At 33.7% G+C, this 26,313-nt stretch overlaps 1 protein-coding gene across 3 annotated transcripts in view; it reads right to left on the minus strand.

The window, feature by feature from the left end:
* Positions 1-21,707, minus strand: part of LOC143247016 (5-hydroxytryptamine receptor 2A-like) — a 33,623-nt gene extending 11,916 nt beyond the window's left edge. The window contains exons 1-2 of one of the 3 annotated variants that reach the window (XM_076494326.1): positions 21,250-21,643; positions 20,574-20,633 (exon numbers count right to left, since the gene is read on the minus strand). Coding sequence is in view for 1 of the 3 variants with exons in the window: in XM_076494343.1 (XP_076350458.1) it covers positions 21,250-21,325 (76 nt within the window). In the remaining 2 variants the exon portion in view is untranslated. Of the gene's footprint in view, positions 1-20,573; positions 20,634-21,249 lie in introns of all 3 variants that reach the window. The other 2 variants (XM_076494343.1, XM_076494335.1) reach the window with 2 other exon arrangements.
* Between the last annotated feature and the right edge of the window lie 4,606 nt (positions 21,708-26,313).

Below are 26,313 nucleotides of genomic sequence, written 5' to 3' on the forward strand. Positions count from 1 at the left end.
ATCGCTAATTTATCAAAATAATGTTAGTCAAAGTATTACAGCATTCCGAGTTACATTTTTAATTAACCACTAGATACAAAAAATATTTATAAGGATACATACTTTATCCGTACGGAAAAACGTCAAACAAAAAGAAAATTTGGTTAATTTAGGTATGTTTATATTGTTGAGTTTGTATTAATATACATATAGTTTTTGTCATTATTTACTAGCTTAATATTTTCTGAAAGTGAACTGTTTACTTATTTATTTTTTATCAGAAAACTAACAATACTTATAATGACATTAGTATTGCATCGGTACTGACTTATGTGATTACAAGACTATTAAAGTCACGAAAGAAAACATGAAAATGTTTTTTTCTGACCACAGTGGTTCAACAAAGCTGAAGAAGTAAGAAGTCACGTGATTCACATCCCCAATAACCTCCATCAGGCTTATCTTCCTGGTTCCAGTTGTGGTTAATTCCCAACAGTGTTTCAATAGCTATAAACCAACAGGACAGCTGCACTAGGTATAATGGGATTATGGGACTGTCAGTCGGCAGCTTATAACATTGAAAGTTTTCGAGAATAAAACAACTACACGTATTTAAAACTACAACTGATTTAATTCAGAAATAAGTACTTACAAACATTTACTGATAATAACGCTTTGTTTTATCACAGAAGGTAACCCTTGCAAACATTTACTGATAATAACGCTCTGTTTTATCAGAGAAGGTAACTCTTACAAACATTTACTGATAATAACGCTCTGTTTTATCAGAGAAGGTAACGATGAAGAATAAAATTATAAGCTACCAAAAACATTATGTTTGAATAGTTATCGATTCTGTTGAGAGAAATTAAGAATTAAGTCCCGTTCAGTGTTAAGTTACAAACTTAATGTTCGAGTTAATTAACTAGTAGCCTACATAATACAGATGTAATAACAGTTTGACGACTGGTATTACTCGATTTTTCCTTTCTCTCGGAAAGTATTTTGTTTTAAGGCTTCTTGACATGTTGTGTCTGGAAAAAAACACACCAAGGGAGGTCAGAAATTTTGTTCATCTCAAAATGAGTTTGAAAACACGTGGATAGAAAAACAAAAATGAGAATAATATAGGTATATAGACATATATACTCTTCAAAACAAGAAACGCAAAAGGGATATTTTTTTTACTTTAAAAAGAAATATTTGTAATAACGTTACAAGCTCAGAGTATGTGATGTTACACGTGTTAAGGCACTGATTGTCAGACCAAAATGACTATAAAAGTTGTGCACTTTGAAAACGGAGGAAAACATCGGATTTTTCGCCAAAACGCATGCGTGTCCAATAAATTTGTTTGAGAGATCTGCATGTTCTGCAAGTGCAACATGTGCAAAATCCCTATAAAAGTGACGGGTTCTCGGTTTCCATAGTTCAGTATTAAGCCACTAACACGCAATACAGTTACGCCAAGACTGACTGAAGCACAACGCAACAACGCCTTTGGTCGCTTGGAAGCAGGCGAATTTCGATCAGATATTGCCAGAGCTGTGAATGTCCACCCAAGCACCATCACAAGGCTATGGAATCGTCACCAACAACAGGGATCAACTCGTGACCGTCTACGATCTGGCAGACCTCGTGTGACCACGCCCGCACAAGATCGCTATATCCGGTTACGTCACCTTCGGGATAGGACCACCACTGCGACGTCTATTGCCTCAACCATACCAGGGCTGCGTAGGATTTCCGATCAGACCGTACGCAATCGTCGACGAGATTCTTAGGCCCCATGTGCAACCCATCATGGTTAACGTCAACGACGTTTTTCAACATGACAACGCCCGTCCTCACACAGCCCGACTCACCACTGTATTCTTGAGACACAACAACATCAATGTTCTTCCCTGGCCCTCCAGATCACCAGATTTAAACCCCATCGAACATTTTTGGGACGAGTTAGACCGACGTCTGCGACGGCGACAACCTCAACCGCAGACTCTACCTCAGCTTGCAGCAGCTTTGCAGGCTGAGTGGACAGCCATTCCACAGGATGTGATTCGTCATCTCATCGCTTCCATGGGCAGGAGATGCCAAGCAGCTATTGATGCTCACGGGGGGGCATACTTGTTATTGGTGTTGAGTGACGTTAAACTTCACCTAGTGAGCGTGGACTTCGCTTTTGCAGACTTTGGATGTTCAGAAGTGAATGTGCAAAGTTTCATACATGTCATACAGAACTACCCGGAATAAACTTGTTAACAATTTGTCTCATATTTTGCCTTTTGCGTTTCTTTTTTTGAAGAGTATATATATATATGTACCTGTTTGGGAGATTTGTAAGCATGGGGGAATGGAAGAAGAGACAAAGACCAGGTGGGGTTGAAAGTCATCTTTGTTTTGAAGGAGGCTGAGTGCTGTCTTTAGGTTCTGTGTTTTCTTATAGCAAAGCCACATCAAGCTATCTGCTGAGTTCACCGAGGGGAATCGAAACCCTGATTTTAGCTTGTAAATCCGTAGACTTACCGCTGTATCTTATGGATGAAGGAAGAAAGTAAGAGGGATATATTAAAGTTAAGAGGGATATGTTAAAGTTAAATGATTAACTAATAAATGGCACCTTTTTAAGGTAGCAAGAATCAGAAGACTTTAAGCCAAGTTTTGAATATGGAGACGAGATTGCTTCAAAAAAACAAAACACTTTCACCGCCTGGTCCCATATTAATCTATTTCTTTCAGTACATATAATGTAAGTTTTTGAGGAAAATTCAAATACCGTACACATTATGTTACTTGCTATCACTATTATGAAATCCCAGTTCCCGTTTAGTGCCCACATAAATATGGATTATTTGCACATTTTAGGAACAATAAACAATTTAAATAATGGTAGGTATAGTGTTATTACTCAGTACACTCACAATTTTAACAGTAGTATTTAAGTCTGAGTATATTTATTGTTAAATTTGTAGAATAGTCAGACGTTTTATTGCTTTAATATTTCTTTTGCATAAATTGATCTAAATATGAAACATAAGTTATAAAAAAATCTTATATCTTTTATTATTTATGGCACAAAGTTAAACTAACGAGGTAAAAACATATTGCATAACTATTAACACAATCGCATTAATTAATAAACAGAATATTATGGTTTAAATACGGAGAACAAGAGATTGAGGCTCTTGATCTTGTCCCAAAATACAGAAAATATTTTAAGCCATCAGCTGGAAAACATTTCTTAAGAGTGAAGAATGCTATTCTAGCCATGAAATATTCTACAATGACATACAAGTATAAGCACTTACCGTATTTACCAGTGGAGAATGATTATATAAAACTAACTACTAGATGCCACTCTAGAACATCTCAAAAAGCTTTCTTGAATAAATTAAAAACATATCTGATAAACCTTTGCACGGATATTTCTTAAAGTCAGGTTTCTGATAAACAAAAGCATTATTTTAATCACTGGATCTAAACTAGCACTACCTTAACAAACTTATGCAATAATGGAGATTTTTCAATGTTATGACTATTTTGTGCAATGCAAGACGGTTTTAATAATTGACAACTGAAGTGTAATAATAAACAATTTTTGTTAATTGGTATTTTGAATTAGGCCTAATCTAAACTTTCTAAAATAACTATAATTTATATTAGCATTATTTATTTGATTAGTTTCAAGTGGTAGTCATGTATGTTTGTTTGTTGAATTTTGTGTAAAGCTATATATAGCTATGTGTACTTGATCCTAATTTGTAACTGAAAAACTAGAGGAGAAACAGCTATATTTCAACAGCATTCTGAGCTTGTGTTATTTGACCAAATGGTGGGATTAGACTAACTATCGCCTTTATACCTCACCTAAAGCCCCAAAGAGCGGTGCATGATTTTGCTGAAACGGGACGCATACTATATTTTCAGTTTGGGCACATAAATTATTAGACTACCAATGGTGGTAGGTATACACAACAAGGGTGCCTAATGCTTAGTTTTGAATGACAAACTCAAATACGCACAATTAGATATTTAAAAAGAATGTATTTTTTAAAACAAAATACTCCATTATAATATGCTGAGTTAACAAAATGTTTTTATGTATATTGTGAATTAAAGTGAAATTGAATCAGACTTAACCAAATTAATTATTTTATGGAATATGTTGTTAATTGTACGCAAATTACTACTTCTTCGAAGTGTTCTGGCTTTGTTGCTGAATAAGATACAAAACTAATATTTGTAATTATTTTATGGAATATGTTGTTAATTGTACGCAAATTACTACTTCTTCGAAGTGTCCTGGCTTTGTTGCTGAATAAGATACAAAACTAATATTTGTACGCTATTATTAAAGTAGCATTGACCCTTAAATATTTCAATATTTCAAAAATGACATTTTTCCAATTTGCTCTAAATCGATAATTTAACCTATATTCTACATACATAACTCATTTTTGTCTTAAATATGTATAACTAACTTGTACTAAAGGATTAAAAGTAAAAGTCTTGTTTGCTTTAATTCTGTTTCCATTTCATCATTAAAAGTAATATAATCACGAAATTTATTACACTTGTCGATATTACACTTTTCTCTGACCCAGTATGGCCAGACGGGTTAAAGCGTTCCACTGGTAATCTGAGGATTGCGAGTTAGAATCCCTGTTCCATCAGACATGCTCGCCCTTTCAGCCATGGGGGCGCAATAATGTGACGGTCAATCCCACTATTCGTTGGTAAAAAGTAGCGCAAGAGTTGGCGGTGGGTGGTGATGACTAGCTGTCTTCCCTCTATTCTTACACTGCAAAATTAGGGACGGCTAGCACAGATAGCCCTGGAGTAGCTTTGCACGAAATTCAAAACGAACAAACAAGGTTGTAAGATGTATTAACAAGATTTCCTTACACTATAAACTTATCCAATGTTACCTTAAGACTGATTCTGATATGTTTGAATTATGAGATTGAGAGGTATAGTTAACCAGTTTTTAAGTACAGAACATGTAAAACAATATCAGCTATTTTCAAACTGGTCCTGCGATTCAGTTCTGTGGTATAAGAACGTGTATAATGAAGTACCTTTAATTCTGGGTATCTACTACCTCGAAAGTGATATAATAAAGATTTTGTATTATCACAATATACATTCTATTAAAAATGGTGTACTGAGGTAAGTATCAAAGGATTAACTGTGTTAAAAATAGTTTAATGATGTATCGTTAGGTATGATAGTACTAACTGTGTTAAAAGTTAAACAAGTAATGTAATCTAGCGCTGCAGTACCAATGTGTTAAAAAGTATAATGACGTATCGTGTGGTACAGGAGTTCTAACTTTGTTAGAATTAGTTTAGTGAAGTAATTTGTAGTATCGCAGTGCCAACTGTGTTAATGTGTGATGTGTCAATGTGTCTCTTGATAGCAATCCAAAGGTATTGAGGGATTTAAGTAAAATATTATGATTTTTGTGTGCCAGCAAGGGGCACACACATACACACACACCCGAGTTGATAATGTTACTCATCACGATTTCTATACCAGCATACCCTGAAGTCTAATCATAGGCTTGTTTGTTTGTTTGTTTTTTAAATTTTGCACAAAGCTACTCGAGGGCTGTCTGTGCTAGCCGTCCCTAATTTAGCAGTGTAAGACTAGAGGGAAGGCAGCTAGTCATCACCATCCACCGCCAACTCTTGGGCTACTCTTTTACCAACGAATAGTGGAATTGACCGTCACACTATAACGCCCCCAAGGCTGAAAGGGCGAGCATGTTTGGCGCGACGGGGACTAATCATATGCCCAAAGCAACACATTATCTGTTTTATATATATATATATACGGCTAGAGGAATTTTTAAAAGACAAAATTATTTATCGCGGTCGGAAGCGCCTTCGTTTCATGCAAGTTGGATGTTGATTGGTAACGTAATCGACGTGACAGACAAGTGGCTGTTAATTTTATTATATATATAGTATTAAATGACACACATTTGGACTTTAATAATTAAGTATATCTTTGCACATAAGCGCCGTTTGAGTTTCTAAGTAACAACTAAAAAGTATACACGTCCGATACTGTGATCCCTGTAAAACCTTGCCGCTTGGTTCTCTTTAGCAAACAATTTTGTTCTTATTGTGTAACGTATGGATCTGCTACGCGAAACTTCTTCTCGAGAGCAATTGTTATCTATTTGACTGAACTTGAATTCGTAGATTCAACTGTAATTTTCCCTAATGTATAAATAAAAATAAATTCTTAAGCCTAACAGCTAACGAGTTGTTTTGGTATTAAAGACAGGTCTCTTTAACAGTGACTTGTGGAAGACAAAACATAGATATAACATGTAACTTTCACAAACCTCTGATATTAAATTCGAAATACCCCCTCCCCAAATGACTAATCGGTTAGTCCAAAGACTTATGACGCTAATAATCTGGTTCCAATGCCCGATGTAGGCATAGCACAAATAACCCATTGCGTAACTTTGCGCTTAACAACAAACGAACAAACAGTGGACAAATTAGGTAGCAAGCGAAAAAAGTGTTAATATACACGATGTTTGTCACAAATGATAGATATGTTGAATTCATACTTCTATCAGCGTTTAAAAAGTGACATTTAAAATAATTATTTTTGATAAAAAATTGACTAACTTAATAAGTGCTTATATACAAAATGATTTTAACTATAGAATCAGTTGTTGGTTTGCACTGTAAAAGATGTCCAACATTCTTCCATATGGCATTATTTTAAAAGACTATTTGCAGCTGAAACATGGAACTAATTCTGTTCCAGAGAAGCTTTACTTGTTCTATTATTAATGTCTAAAATACGCAATAAGTTGTACGTATGATCATCAACTACGAATCATTTTCCATTGAAAAACAACCTTGTCAACACTATTTTCATTATTTCTTCCACCATTCTTTTGTGTGATGTCTCAAGTATAGAAGTATTTCATCAATACCAGGGAGCTTTTATTGATTTTCTAACTTTTCATGGTTTCAAACTTGTACTTAGAACTTGCAAGTGACAGTATTGCTAGGTGGTCGTTCCACTGGAACGAAACTCATGAGCCGGTATCGCATGTAGTAAGTACCACAAGAGACGCCCGTGAGAACAACACTTCTCCAAGAGAATGTGGTCAGAAAGACCGAGTGGCATTCAGAAAAGAAAAGAAGGTTGCTAAGGTTTTTAAAGAGGAGGCCAAAACGTGCGAAATCAACGTTTAATCAGCTGAGTTTCAACGTATACATGTTTTTTATCACATTTTTTTATTCTACGCAACGCTTTACATGTTGTTACGTGAACCAACAATGGTCATGTTTCTTAAACGTCGCACATGAAACATTATCTTAAGTTTCATACAAGAATTTATAAAGCTTACAGTAGAAAAATATTGTATTCATGGATTCGTATTTCCGTTATTAATTTAGATAATTATAGTTTCTTTAAAAACAATTTTAATATTTTGTTTTTTTCACAGTGTCCTTTCATATGTTTGAATTTAAATATATTAAAGGTCATCCCTGCAATATTGTATGACGTATGCAATTCATGAACAATGTTGCTTGCAATCCATATTTCATTCTTTATTTTATTAGTGAGGACGTGTTTCGAAGCTGTATCGATCTGTTCAAGTTCTACCAGGTGAATTAAAATTCCAGAAACTAAAACATATATCACGAGATGTCATTTATTATCCACGTCACAGCGAAACAGTAACATTTGGTTTGGCAAACAGCGTAAGGCAAAAATACTTATTCAACTACGGTGGATCCTATACAATAAATGTTATTTAGTTTTGGCAAATGAAACATTAAGACTCTTTTTTTTTTATCAACTAACTTAGAGACTTTATAGGACGAAATTATAAATTGAAACTCATAACAAAAATATATTATGTTGTTTTTAGAACATCGGTTCGGAATCCTTTAATCCATAGAATGTTTAGTTCGGAATCCTTTAATTCACAGAATGTTTAGTTCGGAATCCTTTAATTCACACAATGTTTAGTTCGGAATCCTTTAATTCACACAATGTTTAGTTCGGAATCCTTTAATTCACACAATGTTTAGTTCGGAATCCTTTAATTCAGAGAGTGTTTAGTTCGGAATCCTTTAATTCACAGAATGTTTAGTTCGGAATCCTTTAATTCAGAGAGTGGTTAGTTCGGAATCATTTAATTCACAGAATGTTTAGTTCAAAATCCTTTAATTCAGAGTGTTTAGTTCGGAATTATTTAATTCACAGAATGTTTAGTTCGGAATCCTTTAATTCAGAGAGTGGTTAGTTCGGAATCATTTAATTCACAGAATGTTTAGTTCAAAATCCTTTAATTCAGAGTGTTTAGTTCGGAATTATTTAATTCACAGAATGTTTAGTTCGGAATCCTTTAATTTACACAATGTTTAGTTCGGAATCCTTTAATTCACAGAGTGTTTATCATGTAATTTATACACTGTACTTTTTCCTGCTTTTTTCCTCTGATTGTTATTAACAACTAGTAGATGAATAATTACAGAAAGTCTTACAAGACAAAGCGTAACCTTAAAAATTAAAAATTAAACATCTATACTGAAATTTAACCACCCCTTATAAAAACAAAACTGTAGTTTTCGTGCTGCCATCACAAGTGCTTCTTCCACTATCCTGATGGCCAAGACATTGCATATCTATTGGTCTTCCAAAACCAACTTAAGCAGACCACAGACAGGAAAGCTTATCGACGCTGGATTGGAGAACAAATATATACCCGAGTGTATACTGTTGTGTTCTTATCTTTTGGTGATACGTGAAAACAGTTGTTTATTTCGAGATACGTCTGGAAGATTATTAATTTTTCTGTAAGTTTCATTCCTTCCAGCACTTGTTTATTATCTTGTTAACGACACCAAAAGACATACACGGATTCATCGGAATGTCTATTTGAGCGGGAAAGTGTTTTTTCGTAGCCAACGACTTAACTTTTCAAAGGAAAGTGTTCTTACAGACTGGCTTTGCAGGTTGTTGTTCTGTCTCCTGTGAAACTTTTATTGCTTCGTTGGAAAACATTAAGAACTTTTTTCTTCGAATTGTATTCTAAGACGTGACGTCATTTAACAATCTTACGCGAAGAGTTTTGCAACATGCACCTAAATTATAAATACAATCATTGCGAAACTGCACTATCCAATGACCGGAATTTGCACCTTGAGATAAATATAGATGCTAGTTAAGTGAGTTTAGTGAGGAAACTTTCATCTGTGGCCACTGCACTAGCATATGTCATTTTATAAACTACTATTAACTAGTAATTTATTTACTAAACAGTTTTAATTTCTCAGAAAATTTAGTATATTTTTATTTATGTCTTTAAACCCTTTACTTTCCAACAATGATGGACAATTATGTTGTTAGAGGAGAGAAATTTATATTTTATATATGTTTTGATGGCTATACATACATATAAACTTATTTACCATTGATATATAGTTCTTATAAAATGTTGAGAAGATTTGGGCTGATTTATGCAAGAACTGTAGAAATGAAAACTGAACATCGACCTAAGGTTCTGTTATCTACGAGATAAGACATGATAATTGAAGCATATGGTACGAGATGAGTGAAGAACACAGTGTTTACTTTAGCTGTTACACAATGGAAAGCTCTTCGTTACGCTTCTTCATTGTTAATCAATAAATGTTTCGTAATTTATAATAATTAATAAAATATGGAGATGTTTATTTATTTTTGTATAAAATGTTAAAAATATTGCTACGCGGACTTCTTTGTTTGAGGACTGCAACAAGAGAAACGTTACAAAATCTGATTTACCATACGTAAAATGCATAAAAGTACATAAAACATTGATCTTACTCCTTTTACGGTAACGTGATACATTTTATAGAACTCGCGGTTTTATACATCTTACCTGTTTCTTCTGCGTTTCTGCTGAACGCGAGCTATCAACGCTGAACGAACCACGGTGTTCTATAGCTTGCTTTGTTTTGAATTTTGCGCAAAGCTACACGACAGCTATTAGCGCTAGCCGTCCCTAATTTAGAGGAAAAGCAGCTAGTCATCACCACCCACCGCCAACGCTTGGACTATTTTTTTACCAACGAATAGTGGGATCAACCATACATTATATCGCCCCTATGGCTGAAAGGGCGAGCATGTTTGACGTGACGAGGCCACATTGGAAAAGAAATCTTTGTTATATTTAACCTGACAGGTTTCAGTTTCAACAAAAAAAACACCGGACCCGGCTTGGCCAGGTGGTTAAGGCACTCGACTCGTAATACGAGGGTCAGCGGTTTGAATCCCCGTCACTTAAGTGTTGGCGGTGGGTGATGATGACTAACTGCCTTCCCTTTAGTCTTACAATGCTAAATTAGGGACGACTAGCGCAGCTAGCACCCGAGCAGCTTTGAGCAAAATTTAAAACAAACCTTTTCCAGTTATGCATGATAGACAACCGATTATCAAAATATTCATCGTGTCTATTATGTGATTATTTTACAACATAAGTAAATTACAGTCTGCTTATTTGTATATATTAATATTACATGAAGCTATAATTAACTAGTAACATCCTCAAACTAGTAGTTTCATTGTTCATGAACCAAAAACACACAGTTAAGCTAGATAAGAAAAGAACACAAACAAATGCAAATATGCAAATAGTGGGACCGAAATTTAAAATAATTTACTCATGAAATTTAATTACCACTAACGTTCATACCTTCAATAATACACAGGCAGTACTATTCTGCTCATTTAACTCAAGTTTGAGTCTATTATTTAACAGGCTCTATTTTATTTTCAAATTCTGTCTATTGTTAACTCCAGCGAGAAGTTTTAAGTTGTTTTCGTTAGAGCGCATGCAGTAGGATGTATTTCTCAAGTTTACACGTTTTTTACATGTGTACTGTTAGCTCTTGGTATAGTAGAACGTATATAACCTAAATAACATTTAAGATATTTGTATTCATATGCTGCATTATAGCTAAAGAAATTCTATAGTCTACGAAGAGATTTCAACAGATATCCCAACTGCACTTGAGGATATGCTCGATGCCATAACTGTTTTAACTTATCTTTAAGAAACATCCTTTGTTCCTCAGTATAGGGTAGGTTTCTTTTGTTTATTTTTGAATTTCGCTAGCCGTCCCTAATTTAACAGTGTAAGACTAGAGGGAAGGCAGCTAGTCATCACCTGAGAAGGCAAGGATGGTTTGGTGTGACAGGGATTCGAACCCTCGACCCTCGGAATACGATTCGAGTGCCTTAACCCTCGGGGCCCTCATGTATAGGGTTCCTAAAGATCATTAAGAAAGTAGTCCGGTCGGAATGACAATGTTTGGTAAAGGCACATACAATTATGAACTAGATGGGTTCAGTTAGTTAAGTTGTTAAAGCTTTTTATTAGAAATGAGTATATTGTGGAAAACTATTATGAGTTTTTGCAAGAAATGAAACATTTGAATTTCAAGAATGACGCTTATAAATTGGTGTTACTTTATTATTTTATCCCAACGAAATTAATCAAATGAAGTTCTACATAAAAATATTTCAGGACCCTCTGAGCTATACAACCAAGTAATCCTATTTCTAGTTTAATAAGGAGATGTGCGACCAACTAGATGGAACTGTTGTAAGGTTTAAATTGAATTTTTAACTTGCTACTTTGTACCTCTGTCATCGTAAAAACTTTTAGTTGTAGGATTTCCTAGTACCATCTTGCAGAAGATGTGTGTATTATACCTTCATATATTTTAGAGAAACTGAACGCGTGTTCTTGAATTACCTCATTAGCAACCATTCGATTATCAAATTCACTGTTAAGCATCAAGACGAACACAAATTTCATTTTTGGACTTTTCAGTCTGCAATAATGATTCAACATTTGAATATTACATGTTTTCTAAGAAAGTGTTCGCAGGATCACAGTTCAACTTTAAAATTTATAAACAATTATATTTAAAGAAAAAGAGTACTGGTTTACCGAGCATATGAGGTAACCAAAGATTTATGAATTTTTCATTGAAAGGTTGAAAATATCAAGGAATTCTTATTAAAAAAATGATTTTGCAGTAAAACTTATGAATCATAATTATATTGCCAAGACGGTCCTTTCTATAACATTCAATTCTATAACAAAGTAAAAAAAAAAGAAAGTGCTCTACCCTATACTGGGAAACAGATGTTTCTGATTAGAACTCAGTTAAATTATATATACCATCCAACATGTCATCAAGGGGAATTGAGATATATGTTATAGCTTGTTTGTTACTAGAGATATTTTATTTTAGACATAAGGATCGAGTATCTTTGGATAAAACTTCTAATGAGGTATATAAAAATATCGTAACGAATCCATAAATGGAAGATAGGTTAAAATTATTTTTATGGCTTTGATAATAAGAGAGAGTCCACTGATCAAGGAGCTCAGACCTGAGTTAAATGAGAATCGCAGCGCTGCCCATTAATTATAGAAGCTACGGAGGTGAGAGGTAATTAGAATTGATTTTTTTTGGTTTACACATGAATTAATTTTCCAATTTTATAATGTCACATGTATTGCTAATTTACCTTTTGTTGAGGTCGTCTGCTACGGCTAGCCAGTATGAGAGTAGGCAGAATGTTCGATCTTCCACCCTACATAGTGGCTTAGTGATTATGACGTTTGACCCACAATTTCATGGTCGTAGGACCGAATTTCGTGACAAAATGTGCATGCCTTTTAAGGCGTGGGGAGCGTAATAATGAGACAGTCAATTCTATTATTCGTTGTCATAAGACTAGTTGCCTTCCCATTGGTCTACCACATCAAAATTAGGGACGGCTGCTGCAGATGGTCTTCGAGTAACTTTGCTAGAAATTCAACAAATAAACTTATAGATTAGAAATTTCGCCTCCCAGTGGCTCAGCGGTATGTCTGCAGGCTCAAAACCGCGGTTCGATACCCGTGGTGGGTAAAAGCACAGATAGCTCATTATGTAGCTTTATGTTCAATTCAAAACAACAACATTAGAATTTCTCATTTTCGTCAATAAATGCGTACAACAAAATATGGAAACATAAATTTATTTTGTATAAGTTCGTAAGACACTAGAGTTTGCTAAAAAGCTACAACTGAAACAATAAAAAGTCGTTAAACATTGGATTTAAGAACAAGTTTATAGAGGCATCATCTTTCTGGTATCTGATAACGAAGAGAAAAGCTGTAAAACAGGAAGATCTACTAAATCAAACCAAACAATGCAACTCATCAAAACAAAGTGGAGAGAATACCATTAGAATGAATTATAGAACTGTAGTTCTTCAACTAGAGAAAATACCATTGCTACAGCTTTTTGCTACACATTATCAAAAAATTGAAAAGACCTTAGTTTTATATATGAAAGACAATTCTGAGGGAAAAAAACAGGCAAAGATTGAAAGCTTTGTGTACCTCATTTAGGTAATTTAGTTAGATGGCTTAATATGGTCGAAATGGATCCACCATAGCTGAAGATATTTTACTTTCCCAAGACTGGAAGGGAAGAAAAATTACAAGTAATCATGCAAGATGAATGAACTATCAACGAAGAAGCACTAAGACAACTGATAAAGTGTTCGGCCACTTGTCATTGAATGTTTTTACTGTAAGATTTTTGGCATAGGCTACTTATTTAATGAATGAACGAATTTAAAAGTTATATCACTTTTAAGTCGAAACGAAAAGGCTGCAGAGAATTTACAAGCATTTTAACAGAATAATTAACTACACTCTCAAATTAAAATAAAATAAACACTAATTTATGTCTAATTAGAGGCATAAAAGAAATACTACAAAATTGTGTTTAAATACTTATTGCCTTGATAAGAGCACATGTAGTTCAGGTATCACTTTTCATAGAGGTTGAGCATCTGAAAATATAATTATACTGAAATTTGTTTTATATTTAACTGTGCGTGGTCTTGTCATAAAAGAACCTGAGAAGAACGAATATATAACAAACCAACAGGGACTGTCTATGAACAGACAACAAGAGATAGTTAATTCACTCAGTAACGGATCAGTAAGACCTAGACTCGTGTTGACCGCTTCTACAAATTCCAAGTATTACTCGATTGTATTTGACAGTACTCCACATATAAACCACACAAAACAGTTGACAACAGTCATTCGATTTGTCACAGCTACCGACATATCTGGAACCGAAGATAGTGAGATCCGAATCAACGAGCACTTCCTTGGATTTTTGTTGTTGAAAAACAAATGTAGTGCAACTATAACCGAAATTGTTATGATCAAACTACAGTAGATGGCGCTGATCTTGAAATACCTGAGAGACCGAAGGTACGACAATCGAGCCATTATGAAACGCAATAACAATGGTTTGCAAGAATAAAATTCAGATATATTTTTCATAGAAGCAATTTACACTCTCTGAGGACCACGTCGAACGATTTAACCAATTGTTGCATTAAAGTAGCGCTAGCACTGTTGTTCAACTTGATTCAACACAAACATATTTAGCTCTGTGCTTTCTCTTTAGGACGTGTTGCTACGACATTTAGAAGTCATTGAAACTTTTAGAGACTGACTGAGAGAGAGCCATATCGTTACTCTCAGTTTTATCTCGACCACCAGCTACTACGTCTGTAGTATCTTAGATAGATTGATGTCTACCGGTACTGGGTGAATGAACATGTCGGTACAACATATATCATAAGTAATGTGGTTAACATATTGTTAACTTCTTCTGTGTTTCCATTCATAAGCTTATATTGTAACAGATTTACTATTATATATTTATTTTAATAAATTAAATAAATTAATTAATAAATAAGTTAAGCTTCAGCTTAATATATATTTAGGAATGGATGTAAATTATAGTGTTAAATATATGTTACAAAATTCTCACCAATTCTCTAGATTTGTAGAAGATTCTCTACTAATGTAAAATTTAACAATATATCATGTGTGTAAGTAAAATATTGTTGCCAACTGAGCTTTTGAGAACCTCGCCTAAAGTTTATAAATCGATGGGCCAAGAAACAGTTTCACGTTATTGTTAGTTTGCTACCGTTGGTATACTATAAAAATCGAAAGTTCTAACTGTCGAATTCTATAAATGCTTCTAATCATGTATATGTAGTTTTCTGATTAATAAGCATTTATAGACTTAGAAATTATAAACAGTTTAACTTTAGTAAACGTTAGTATTTCTACGAGAACAGTAGATATTTTTATCGGTGAAAAGCACACGTGTGAAGAATCTAACTAGCTTCCCGTCAACTTAACTAGCTAACTAGCTACCTTCGTATTAATATAGAGTTATTTCGCTCATCGTGAACCATCGATAAAATATTCAGTTCCAGAACAGGTAGAAGACTCAGTTCTATTTGTAAATTCTTTGTATATGTATTATTATTTGTAATAAATATTAGTAGCAACCGTTATTATAAATTGTATAGTTGTTTGTATTTTGAAATATATTTGTGCTAAGAAAGAAAATTGTGTGTATTAATCTTGTTGGCAAATATAAATTTCATACATATCGACACTCAATTAACTTCTAAATTAAAATTAAAATTTCAGGCTATCTGAAATCGTATTACGTAACATAATAAATCGGAGACTCGTCTGAGAAAAATTATAACACGTAACATGACAAATCAGTGGAAAAACATTGCAACAGAAGCAAACAATTGCTGTCAAAGAAACATGTTTCATATTTGTGACTAGTTTCGTATTATGGCGCGATAGGACTGATAAACATTTTACAAGAAACACTGGTGGGAACAGAAAACATTTGATCACGGATATAAAAACAGATTTCGTACACAAAGTTTGAGGATCCTATACTCGATCCAAAGTAAAATTTCGAGGTCAAGTTATTTAGCAAAATTTTTGGCACACCAACAAATCCGCTGAAGAAAGGATTCCAAACTAAATAACACAACTCATTAGAGTTTACTGTACTGTAGGAACTGCTGGCTTATATACATAAGTTTAAGGATCTTATTTCAATATTCTGTATTTAATTATGGTTATCAGAATGTGAGATAAATAATTCATGTTTAATAGAATGGATAAGAGTAAGAGATCACATTTCTCAGAATGGTACAATAACACATTGGCATTCCCACATTCCAACACTTTTATCACACTGATAGTTTTACAGAGCTTCCATCACTGTTGCTAATGGAGGGTGAAAATGTCCTTATATTAGTCATGATGTAGAAAAAAGACTGGTTGGATTACTAAGAGTTGCGTTAGATAGTGAAATTGAACTAGGACTTGATTGGTTTGATTTGCTTTGAATTTCGCGCAAAACTACACGAGCGCTATCTGCGTTAGTCCTCCCTAATTTAGCAGTGTAAGACTAGAGGGAAGGCAGCTAGTCATCACCGCCAACTCTTGGGCTACTCTTTCACCAACGAATAGTGGGATTGACCGTCACATTATAACGCCCCCACGGCTAAAATGGCGAGCATGTTTGGCGCGACGGAGATGCAAACGCGCGACCCTCGGATTACGAGTCGCATGCCTTAACCCACCTGGCCATGCCGGGCCTGTCTCAGCAAATATCAGAAAGTACAGATTGATCGCAAGATATATCTTTAAAACTATAGTTACCTGGCGTGAACCAATGGTTCAGCGGTGATTCTAAAATCTTACAATACTAAAGATCAGTTTCAGGTAGAAACCTCATTGTATAACTTTGTGCTTACTAACAAACAAACAAAAAGTGAATCGGTAACGTCGTGACCATAGGCCAGTGGTGGGCAAGCCCACCCATACTGTCCATAGCTGTTTCAATAATATCAAATCCTTGCATAAGAATTCAATTAAAAATATGAAAAATTACTGATAACAAGAGTACTAGGCCGGGTGGTTAAGGCACTCGACTTGTAATCTGAGGGTCGCGGGTTCGAATATCCATCACATCAAACATGCTTGCCTTTTCAGCCGTTGGGGAGTTATAATGTTCGGTCAATCCCACTATTCGTTGGTAAAATGAATAGACCAAGAACTGGCGGTGGGTGGTGATGACCATCTACCTTCCCTCTAGTCTTACACTGCTAAATTAGGGACGGCTAGCACAGATAGCTCTCGAGTAACTTTCAACAAAATTTGAAAACAAACAAACAGAAGTACTTTGTTTCCTGAATGCTTGTACTCCCAACCCACCCCAAAAAAACTGCATTGTGTCACTGGTAAAAAAAAAAATTTAAATTTTATTTATTCTTTAGCTCTCATATTACTAACATTCCATAGAACGTTTTCTATCCTTAAGTCTTTTATATTTCATTATATTGAATATTTTTAATATTTTCACTTACGTGTACTTACTGATTAACTATTATTTCTTAACAACTTACAGGTTTTACGGCAGGGACGATCAATCTGAAGTATAAAGATTTGTGTACTTGATCATGATAGTACCAGTAATCGAAACGTCGTAACTATTGAAGAAACAAATCTTCCCTACTGCAAGATATGTAAACTTGTAAAAATATATTATTGAGCATTTTGGTTTCCTTCCTTGTTACCGCAATAACTGTAAAAAAATTGACAGAAAAAATTAATCATTTTTTTCATGAAATAAATTAAAGGCACATCAGTAATTAGTGGATCAACGTTAATGAAGTTTGTTTTTACTGTTTTATTTGTGACTAATTTGTTGATTGTTTGTTTGTTTTTGAATTTCGCGCAAAGCTACACGAGGGCTATCTGCGTTAGCCGTCTCTAATGTAGCAGTGTAAGACTAGAGGGAAGGCAGCTAGTCCTCACCACCCATCGCCAACTCTTGGGCTACTCTTTTACAAACGAATAGTGGGATTGACCGTCACATTATAACGCCCCCACGGCTAAAAGGGCGAGCATGTTTGTGCGACCGAGATTTGAACCCGCGACCCTCAGATTACGAATCGAACGCCTTAACTCATCTAGCCATGCCGGGCCTAATTTGTTGATATGGATCATGTTTCCTTCAACAAGCAACTTGGGATATAAATAACTTAGGAAATTTTCTTTGAAAACCTGAATAAGGAGTAATTCTATCAGTAATTCTGATGTTAACATTTTAACGGAGGTTTATGAAACGTACAGTTACAATATTTATATTTTAGTAAGATAATTAGTAGGTTTAACAGGAGATTGCAATGCTGTAATTTCGTTGAAAAATGTCCTAAACATTGTGCTTGGGGAAAAATAAGTTATGTTACATTTATTATTTATTTGTAAAGTCCCTTTAGTGACTCATCGGTAAGTCTCTGGGCTTATAAAGTTAAAATATTTGTTTTGAAACTGACAGTGGCCGTAGAACAAATAATCCATTGTGTAGCTATGTACTTAGCCAAGTAATAATTAGTCAAATGAATATTTCTGTTTTTACTTATAGTAATCACATCAACAGAGACGTCGCTAGATACTGGCACACAGTGACTGTGTTTCGATTCTACTTGACAGTGCACCGAATCCCCAGTTGGTGTCTTGAAAATTCAGAATAGAAAACTATGATCAATATCATATTGAAACGCTGAAAATTGCTGAGCCTTTTGAGCACCTAGCGACGCCCCTGGCTATTAAGTCTATCTGCCGCATTCTTAAGTTTTGAGCTATCAGAGAGAATGTATTCAGTTAAAAGCATTTTACTTACTTGCCGTCCACATAGTTTGTAGTGGGTAGTGATGACTATCTGCCTTCCCTCCAATGTTACACCGCTAAATTAGGGACGGCTAGCGAAGATAGCTCTCGTGTAGCTTTGCGCGAAATTCAAAATAAACAATTCCCAGCAAATAATCTGAGGTAACTAAGTATAAGTGTGTGTGTTTTCTTATAGCAAAGTCACATGGGGCTATCTGCTGAGCTTACCGTTGGGAATTGAACCCCTGCTTTTGAGTGTTGTAAATCGGTAGACATACCACTGTACTAGCGGGGGGCGATTAAGTTATGATCAATGCAACACTCTATAACTAGTTTCATATTAGCTGAGTTTGTAACCTTAAATCATAAAATATAAGCAGCAAATCTATGGAGGACTCAGACTTTAAGTTATCAAAACAACTCACAAAGCGAATACATTGCTAATAAAATATATATGCAAAAACTGCTCGTTTGGGTTGAGAAAATATTTTACATAGAAGGTCGAAACGTTGTTCGCTCTTCTATGTAAAATATTTTCTCAACCCAAACGAGCCGTTTTTGCATATATATTTCCCTACAAGTGGGTTTCTCGACATCACTGATTGATAATAAAAGATACTTTTATGGCACATTTGTCGTAACCAAGCTTATTTTGAACTAACAGAACAGAGAGAGTAGCTAGTTAACAGCATCCACAACTAACACTTATTCTGGTTTTCTCTGACGCTATAGTGAAATTTGATCATTCCTCTCACATCACGGTCTTGAAGTGCGATGCGCATTCCTCAGGCTACAAGACGCTAAAGTTGAGTCCTAAGACCCGCAATCTGGGCACGCTAACCACTAGGCCACGTCTGGTTTTTATATAAAGTGGTAAACTTGTTATTCATTATAGTTAATTTTAGGTTACCGTACAAAATAAACGTCTACAAAACATCGCAACATGCAAAGAAATACATTTTAAAAGTACTTTTATTTACTTTATTTACGAAAAAAAGATGTAATTTAAAAAAAATTCAAAGTATATTTAACATACTTTAGTGATATTCAACATATAATTTTGAAACTTATAAAGGTCGACAGCCTAGATTTCATTTATTTTTCCAGTAACCTTTAAAAAGCTGTATTTAAATAAATAAGCAACATGGAAGAACTTTCCACTTCATAATAGTCAACATGTTCTATTTAAATGAAAAAGTATATGATCGCTATAACAATCTATAACTAGTCTCATATCAGCTAAGTCTGCAACTTTATATCATAACAATTAACCAGCATATCCATGGGTAACTTATACTTGAAAATATCAATACATCTCGTAAAGTGAATATGTTGCTAATAAAGAAAACTCTTATAGCACATTTGTTTAGCCGAACTTAATTTTGAGCTAATAAAAAAATATCACCACCATCTTATCGTCTGAGGAAAGCTTACTTGAATTTTAAAATTCTTCACACCGCAGTAGATTTAAACAAGGGTTATAGGAAGTAGATATACACTAGTATTATTTATCATAACAATGACTTGTATAAAACGTTCATATTTGAGAGTGGAGAAGGGTAAAACTGTTGTTTGAGTGATAATGTACTTGTAACTTTTAGTCAAAAAATAAGTCAGTTGTATGTAGACCAACTAAAATGTGACCTTTGAAATAGTGCTAATCGTATCGATCAAACGAACACAATATCATATATCAACAAAGTTGTAGCGATTAGAACAGATTGATTCATAAGTTTGGTACCATCGCTACTATCAACAATTTCGGCTGTAATTCCACTAACACCTCAATAGGTTCAGCGAGTTGAGTAGGTTTATGTTAGCTCTAATTTAATACACTAAGCTAGCAATGTGGGATAATCATTATAAATGTAAAACTTAATAATAATAATGCTCAAATGATTTTAAACATTATAACTTATAATATTAACTTAACAGCTTTAAAAAGGTTTGACGTATGTTTGTCACTACTTACAAAACATATAAAAGCCAGCTATTCGCTCCTACAATCCTCACAGGTTATCAATAACAAAACCTGTTACATGAAATAAAGATCGTCAGTTGTATTTCGTCTATACTTCAGAAAATTTATTTTACAAGGTTCTCTTATAGAAATATGAAGCGATAAAATACTTCCAAGACATTTTTGTAACAATTAACGTTATAATTATAAGAACGTGCATCATAAACGTACTTTCCATTAAATATTCGTATAATGGTGAGAGAGAAGGCTATCCCGAAGTAAGCTGATTTGAGTTTTAGAATTTTTTCATACCACATTAAAATAATAAAAGCCTTATAGGACGAAAACGATACATTCGTATTATTTCTCATACAAATGACTTGTATAAAAGGTTCGTATTTAAGAGTGAAGAAGGGTAAAGCTGTTGTTTGAGTGATAATATACAATTATGTTTTTATTTTAAACTTTGAAAAACAAACTCTAATATCACAAAAACTTTATGTTTAGTACGTTTGTAAAATTATCGTTTTTGTTTCTGATAGAATACAAACACATTAGTTTTTCTGATAAATGTAAAAACCTGCGTTTCATTTATATTTCTTCACATAGAAGTTCTCTCTATTTATTTCTATTTCCTTAATAATATAAGTTAATTCTCAAAACTACAATAAAAATTAGATTTACTTACTGTCTTCATCACAAGTCATATCACGTGCTTGTGACATAGTATTGAATAAAGGAGTAGCAAATACTAATATTGCCATTTATAAATAGTGCCTGTTAGTCGTATATAGTTAACATGATAGAATCTGGTTGTGGGTCACGCATCATGTGAGTTACCAAGTGGCTGACGTTCTCTGAAGACGTTAGACCCGTGTTGAATACGTTGTGACGTAATTTCTCAACCAGCCTATAGGTGAAATCTTGGATTTCTAGCGAACCAACGAAATGGTGGAATAAAAGAAGAGAGCGTATAATGCCTAACTTGGTGTCGTGTAAAGATGAAAACCGTTCCCTTGCAAAACATATTATATCCAATTCTGTTAGCATACTTGAAGATATAATGCATTTCCACAAGATGTAAAGTTATGTTTATCTGAAAGTGTTTTGTTTTTTCTTCAAGCCAACAGTAATAACGTAAGCTGTATCTATAACAATGACGTGACTTTTGGATAATATGATAAATGATACGTACGTCTATGATATTGACCCATGTTTGCGATAAGTTAATGATCGATACTTATGTTTGACATTGACCTGGACCTGGGATAAGCTGATAAGCATTAACCATGTCTACGACAGTAGCGTGAGTACTGGACAGGATAACATTTAACTTATGTGTTTATATCATTAACTTGTTTTACATGAGTAAGTGGTTTAAGAAATACTTTAAAAAGTTTTGTGGAATGTTTTTATTTATTTTTCATAGATTTGACAAAATTAATCTTATACAAATAGTTTTGCTAACCATTTCTAATAAATCTGTGAATTTACTTTATCCAGTGTTTTTAATGTTTTTTTAAAAAAATTAGGATAATTAACCAATTTAATTTGATGTTTCTAAAGACAAAATTATGATATTTTTTCTAGGTTATTTGATATTTATAAGATTACATCGTATGCTAGCTAATCGTTACTTATCTAATCATGTGGTTGGCAGATATCAAACGTTGTTATAGTAACTTATACAATTTATAAAGTTTAATTGCTAATCGCTAATCTGCTTCCATTTTTCAGATATGGGGATGTCCTAATACGGTGGCAGGAAGTAGGGTTCAATTGTGGATCTTGTTGAGATAGTAAAAGTGCTTTTCAGCGGCTGCCATTTTTCAGAGATGTCCTTACACGGACTTTATGTGGAGGTAGGGATTCAGTTGTGAGTCTTGTTGAGAAGGTGGGTGTGCTGTTCATCGGCTGCCATCTCTCAGAGATGTCCTTATACGGACTTTATGTGGAGGTAGGGATTCAATTGTGAGTCTTGTTGAGAAAGTGGGTGTACTGTTCATCGGCTGCCATCTTCTCAGAGATGTCTTGTTATGAACTTAACGTGGAGGCAGGGATTCAAATGTGAATCTTATTTGAAAATAGAGGTGATGCCAGTTTGTTTCGGCGCGTAATACGTTTGGACATGGTACATATCCCATTGTTTCAGCATTCTTCTATTTTTTTATATTTTCTCCCCTTTTGTGATGGGCTATGGAGATAGTTTGAGATTACTAGCATCTTATATGTCTATCGCTTTCTTGAATTCTAAATTTTATAAAATTTTGTTTCTCCGCGTTATTGAAGTCAATATTTACACGAAATATTTCAAAGGGTGTATTTTCTATTCACTGGACCTTCAGATAACTGGGGAGCACAACATTCATGCTATGTATTGAAAATATTATGTATCATCTGTATGTTTCCAGAAATACTACTGAACTAGAAGAATATGGCTAAGCAGCTGTCATTTTCGTATAGTGTATTTTTTGTTTGTCTTCTTCAGCTTATTTCTTCCTATATGTCAATGATATTCACTGTCAAAATAGATCTTTGTGATGTATTTTACCTCATTGTCTTTAGCATATTTTCAACTACAAACTGGAAACTAAGCAGTCTATTACGTTTATCTTTATGCTGCTCTGTTTGATTGATCTATTGTCAAAATATTTATGAGCACTTGTAAGTTCCTGTGGCATATGAGTTATGTGTGTTAATAGCCATTACGTTTAAATCTAGGGGTTTGTTACCTTCTCTTTTGATTTTTAACTGTATAACATAACATTGGTAGATAGAGTGGTTCATAAATTCTGGAATGTTATCTGTAGTGTGTGACTACACATTATGGATGTATCGTCAACATACCTCAGCCAAATCCTGGGACTTAGATGAACTGTTTTGATGGTGATATATTTTAAATGTTTCATGTAAAGGTCACTAAATACTGATAACAGAAGTAAATCCACGGCTAGGCCTTGTTGTTGCGAGTATTTATCTTCAAATTGATATAGCTTGCGTAAACATAGAAGATTGCAAGTTTTATTATTATGGAGATTATCAGTTGGGTTCTTTAGTAAGCGATTATTTACAAGTTATTGTGATAGTATTTCTAGCGTTTTAAGTGTCAATACGTTAATGAAGAGCCAGATAGATCAAAACAAATATTAAATTTTATAAGGTTGTTGTGATTATTTTTATCATATCTGCGAGGTAGACTGAATAATTAACATGAAGGAATGTTTCATCTCTTACAGGTGATGTATTTGTAAAACATCTAAGTGTATGTGTAGTAAGGGGAATTTCTAGAGTCAGTCAATAGACCAAGAGGGTAGCTTTGTTTGGAAAGATAGGGATTAATGTTTGTATCTATAGCATTAAACTGTTTTGTTAAACTTAAAGCTAGCTTTATTTGGAAAGATAGCGATTAATGTTTGTATCTATACCATTAAACTGTTTTATTAAACTAGAAGCTAGCTTTGTTTGGAAAGATAGAGATTAATGTTTGTATCTATACCATTAAACTGTTTTGTTAAACTAAGAAGGTAGCTTTGTTTGGAAAGATAGGGATTAATGTTTGTATCTATACCATTAAACTGTCTTATTAAACTAAGAAGGTAGCTTTGTTTGGAAAGATAGAGATTAATGTTTGTATCTATACCATTAAACTGTCTTCTTAAACTAAGAAGGTAGCTTTGTTTGGAAAGATAGTGATTACTGTTTGTATCCATGACATTAAACTGTTTTCTTAAACTAAGAGGGTAGCTTTGTTTGGAAAGATAGTGAGTAATGTTTGTATCCATGACATTAAACTGTTTTGTTAAACTAAGAAGGTAGCTTTGTTTGGAAAGATAGAGATTACTGTTTGTATCCATGACATTAAACTGTTTTGTTAAAGTAAACAATCTGAGAAAGAAAATAATATTTCCTGGAATTCCCATTTTTTATTTAATTCAATTTCAGAAATAAATATAAAATATATGGGTTTCTACACTGACTCGAATAAACGTTATTATTCTCTGTATCATACTTTAGAGCTTAGGTTAGCGATATTTCTCTCTAACTCTGGTCTATTTAGGGTTTGAAGATCTCCTTATAGCTTGTTTCAATTATGGTCAGATTATGTGATACTGATGAGGTTACAGCTAACAATCAGCACATCAGTAATTATTTAACCATTTTTTCTACACATGGATATGAAAAATAAGCCAACTCCTATACAAAACACAGTATTACGTGTATTTACTGGTAAATTACAAAAATCACTTATCTTTCAATGGTAAAACCATCTATATAACTCACAGTACAGAAAACGTTTTAAATATGCAGTGTTTTAAGCTATATATCAACATAAAATGGGAGAAGAAATAATGTAAATTTTTACTTTTAGTATTAGAAATTGCAAACTGGAATGTGCGTGAATAATTATAAATCTTGTGTATTTGAATAAATTTTATTTGTCGCTTTTTTCTACTAAACAGTAAAACTGTTCATAGATTTTATAATGAAACAATACATATGGCGGTGTAATTAATATGGAACTATAACTTTACCAATTAATATTTTGTTCCAACAAATAGAACAAATACGTGGGAAGCTTTTCGTAATTATATCATGCTAGTTTTATCAAGCTTTACAGCTACGACGTTAACATATGACACAGATTGTTTCACGAAACCATGACCCCTAATTAAGTTAGAGAGGTATACATGACGGCTATAGAATACCTCCTATTGATCATCTCTGACCTATTCAGAAGTCGAACAGAACACATAAAACTATGAAAGACTGTTGTAAGAATGATTGGTATTTGCTACCACAAATAAAACAATGTTAAAGTTGAGCATCGCTGAACTGGTTTATATACTTCGCTATGACCATAGTCATGAAATTCAGTTTTATAACACGGAACAACATGGACACTGGAGTTCTAAATATATATTAGATAAGTTTATTTATTTAATTTGGGGATGATAAAAATGTTTCATATTTATATCAAAACGTCTAGATGAAAGTTGATGTTTTATAAACTGATATTAATATTACTGCTAGTTCCAAAAAAAACATTTTTCAATACTCAACGTAAATTAAAAGGAAAATAACGGGACAAACTCCTATCGAGATGCATAAAAAAAAAAACTACTTTTATATGTGAAGCGTGAATGCAGTCTTTATTCATTACACATTTTAAACTATTATTGATTTCGAAGTGCAGGATCCTTTTAATTTCGTAACAAGCAGTTCTAGATTTTTTCTTTTTTAAATTTTTTTCTCAAACGAAATTATCATGAACTTTTAGTTTGTCTCATCTAGTTAAGTCTCCCGCTGGTACAGCGGTAAGTCTACAGATTTACAACGCTAAAATTAGGGGTTCGGTGGGCTCAGCAGATAGCGCGATGTGGCTTTGCTATAAGAAACACACATACACACATCTAGTGAAAACTATTTGTGTCTACAAGGGATTATACTGTGACTGATTTACTGGTATATATTTATTTTAATATCCATGTTTGTGTCAGTTAAATACATAGTTAGAAATATATATAACTTATATTGTTAAACCGATTTTGCGAAATTCCCGCCTATTCCTTAAAGTTGTAGAATGTTCTCGAGTGTAAGAATCAACAACATGTGTTTTATGAAATCACTAATGTATCTTTAGTATTGCTGGGCCAACTGATATTTCTAGAACTAAATCTAAAAGTTTACAAACCGACGTGCCAAGAGACAGTTTATATTGTTGGTTTGCTACAGTTTGTATACTATAAACCTC

Source organism: Tachypleus tridentatus, chromosome 1 (genome assembly GCF_004210375.1).
Source record: "Tachypleus tridentatus isolate NWPU-2018 chromosome 1, ASM421037v1, whole genome shotgun sequence".
NCBI lineage: Eukaryota > Metazoa > Arthropoda > Merostomata > Xiphosura > Limulidae > Tachypleus > Tachypleus tridentatus.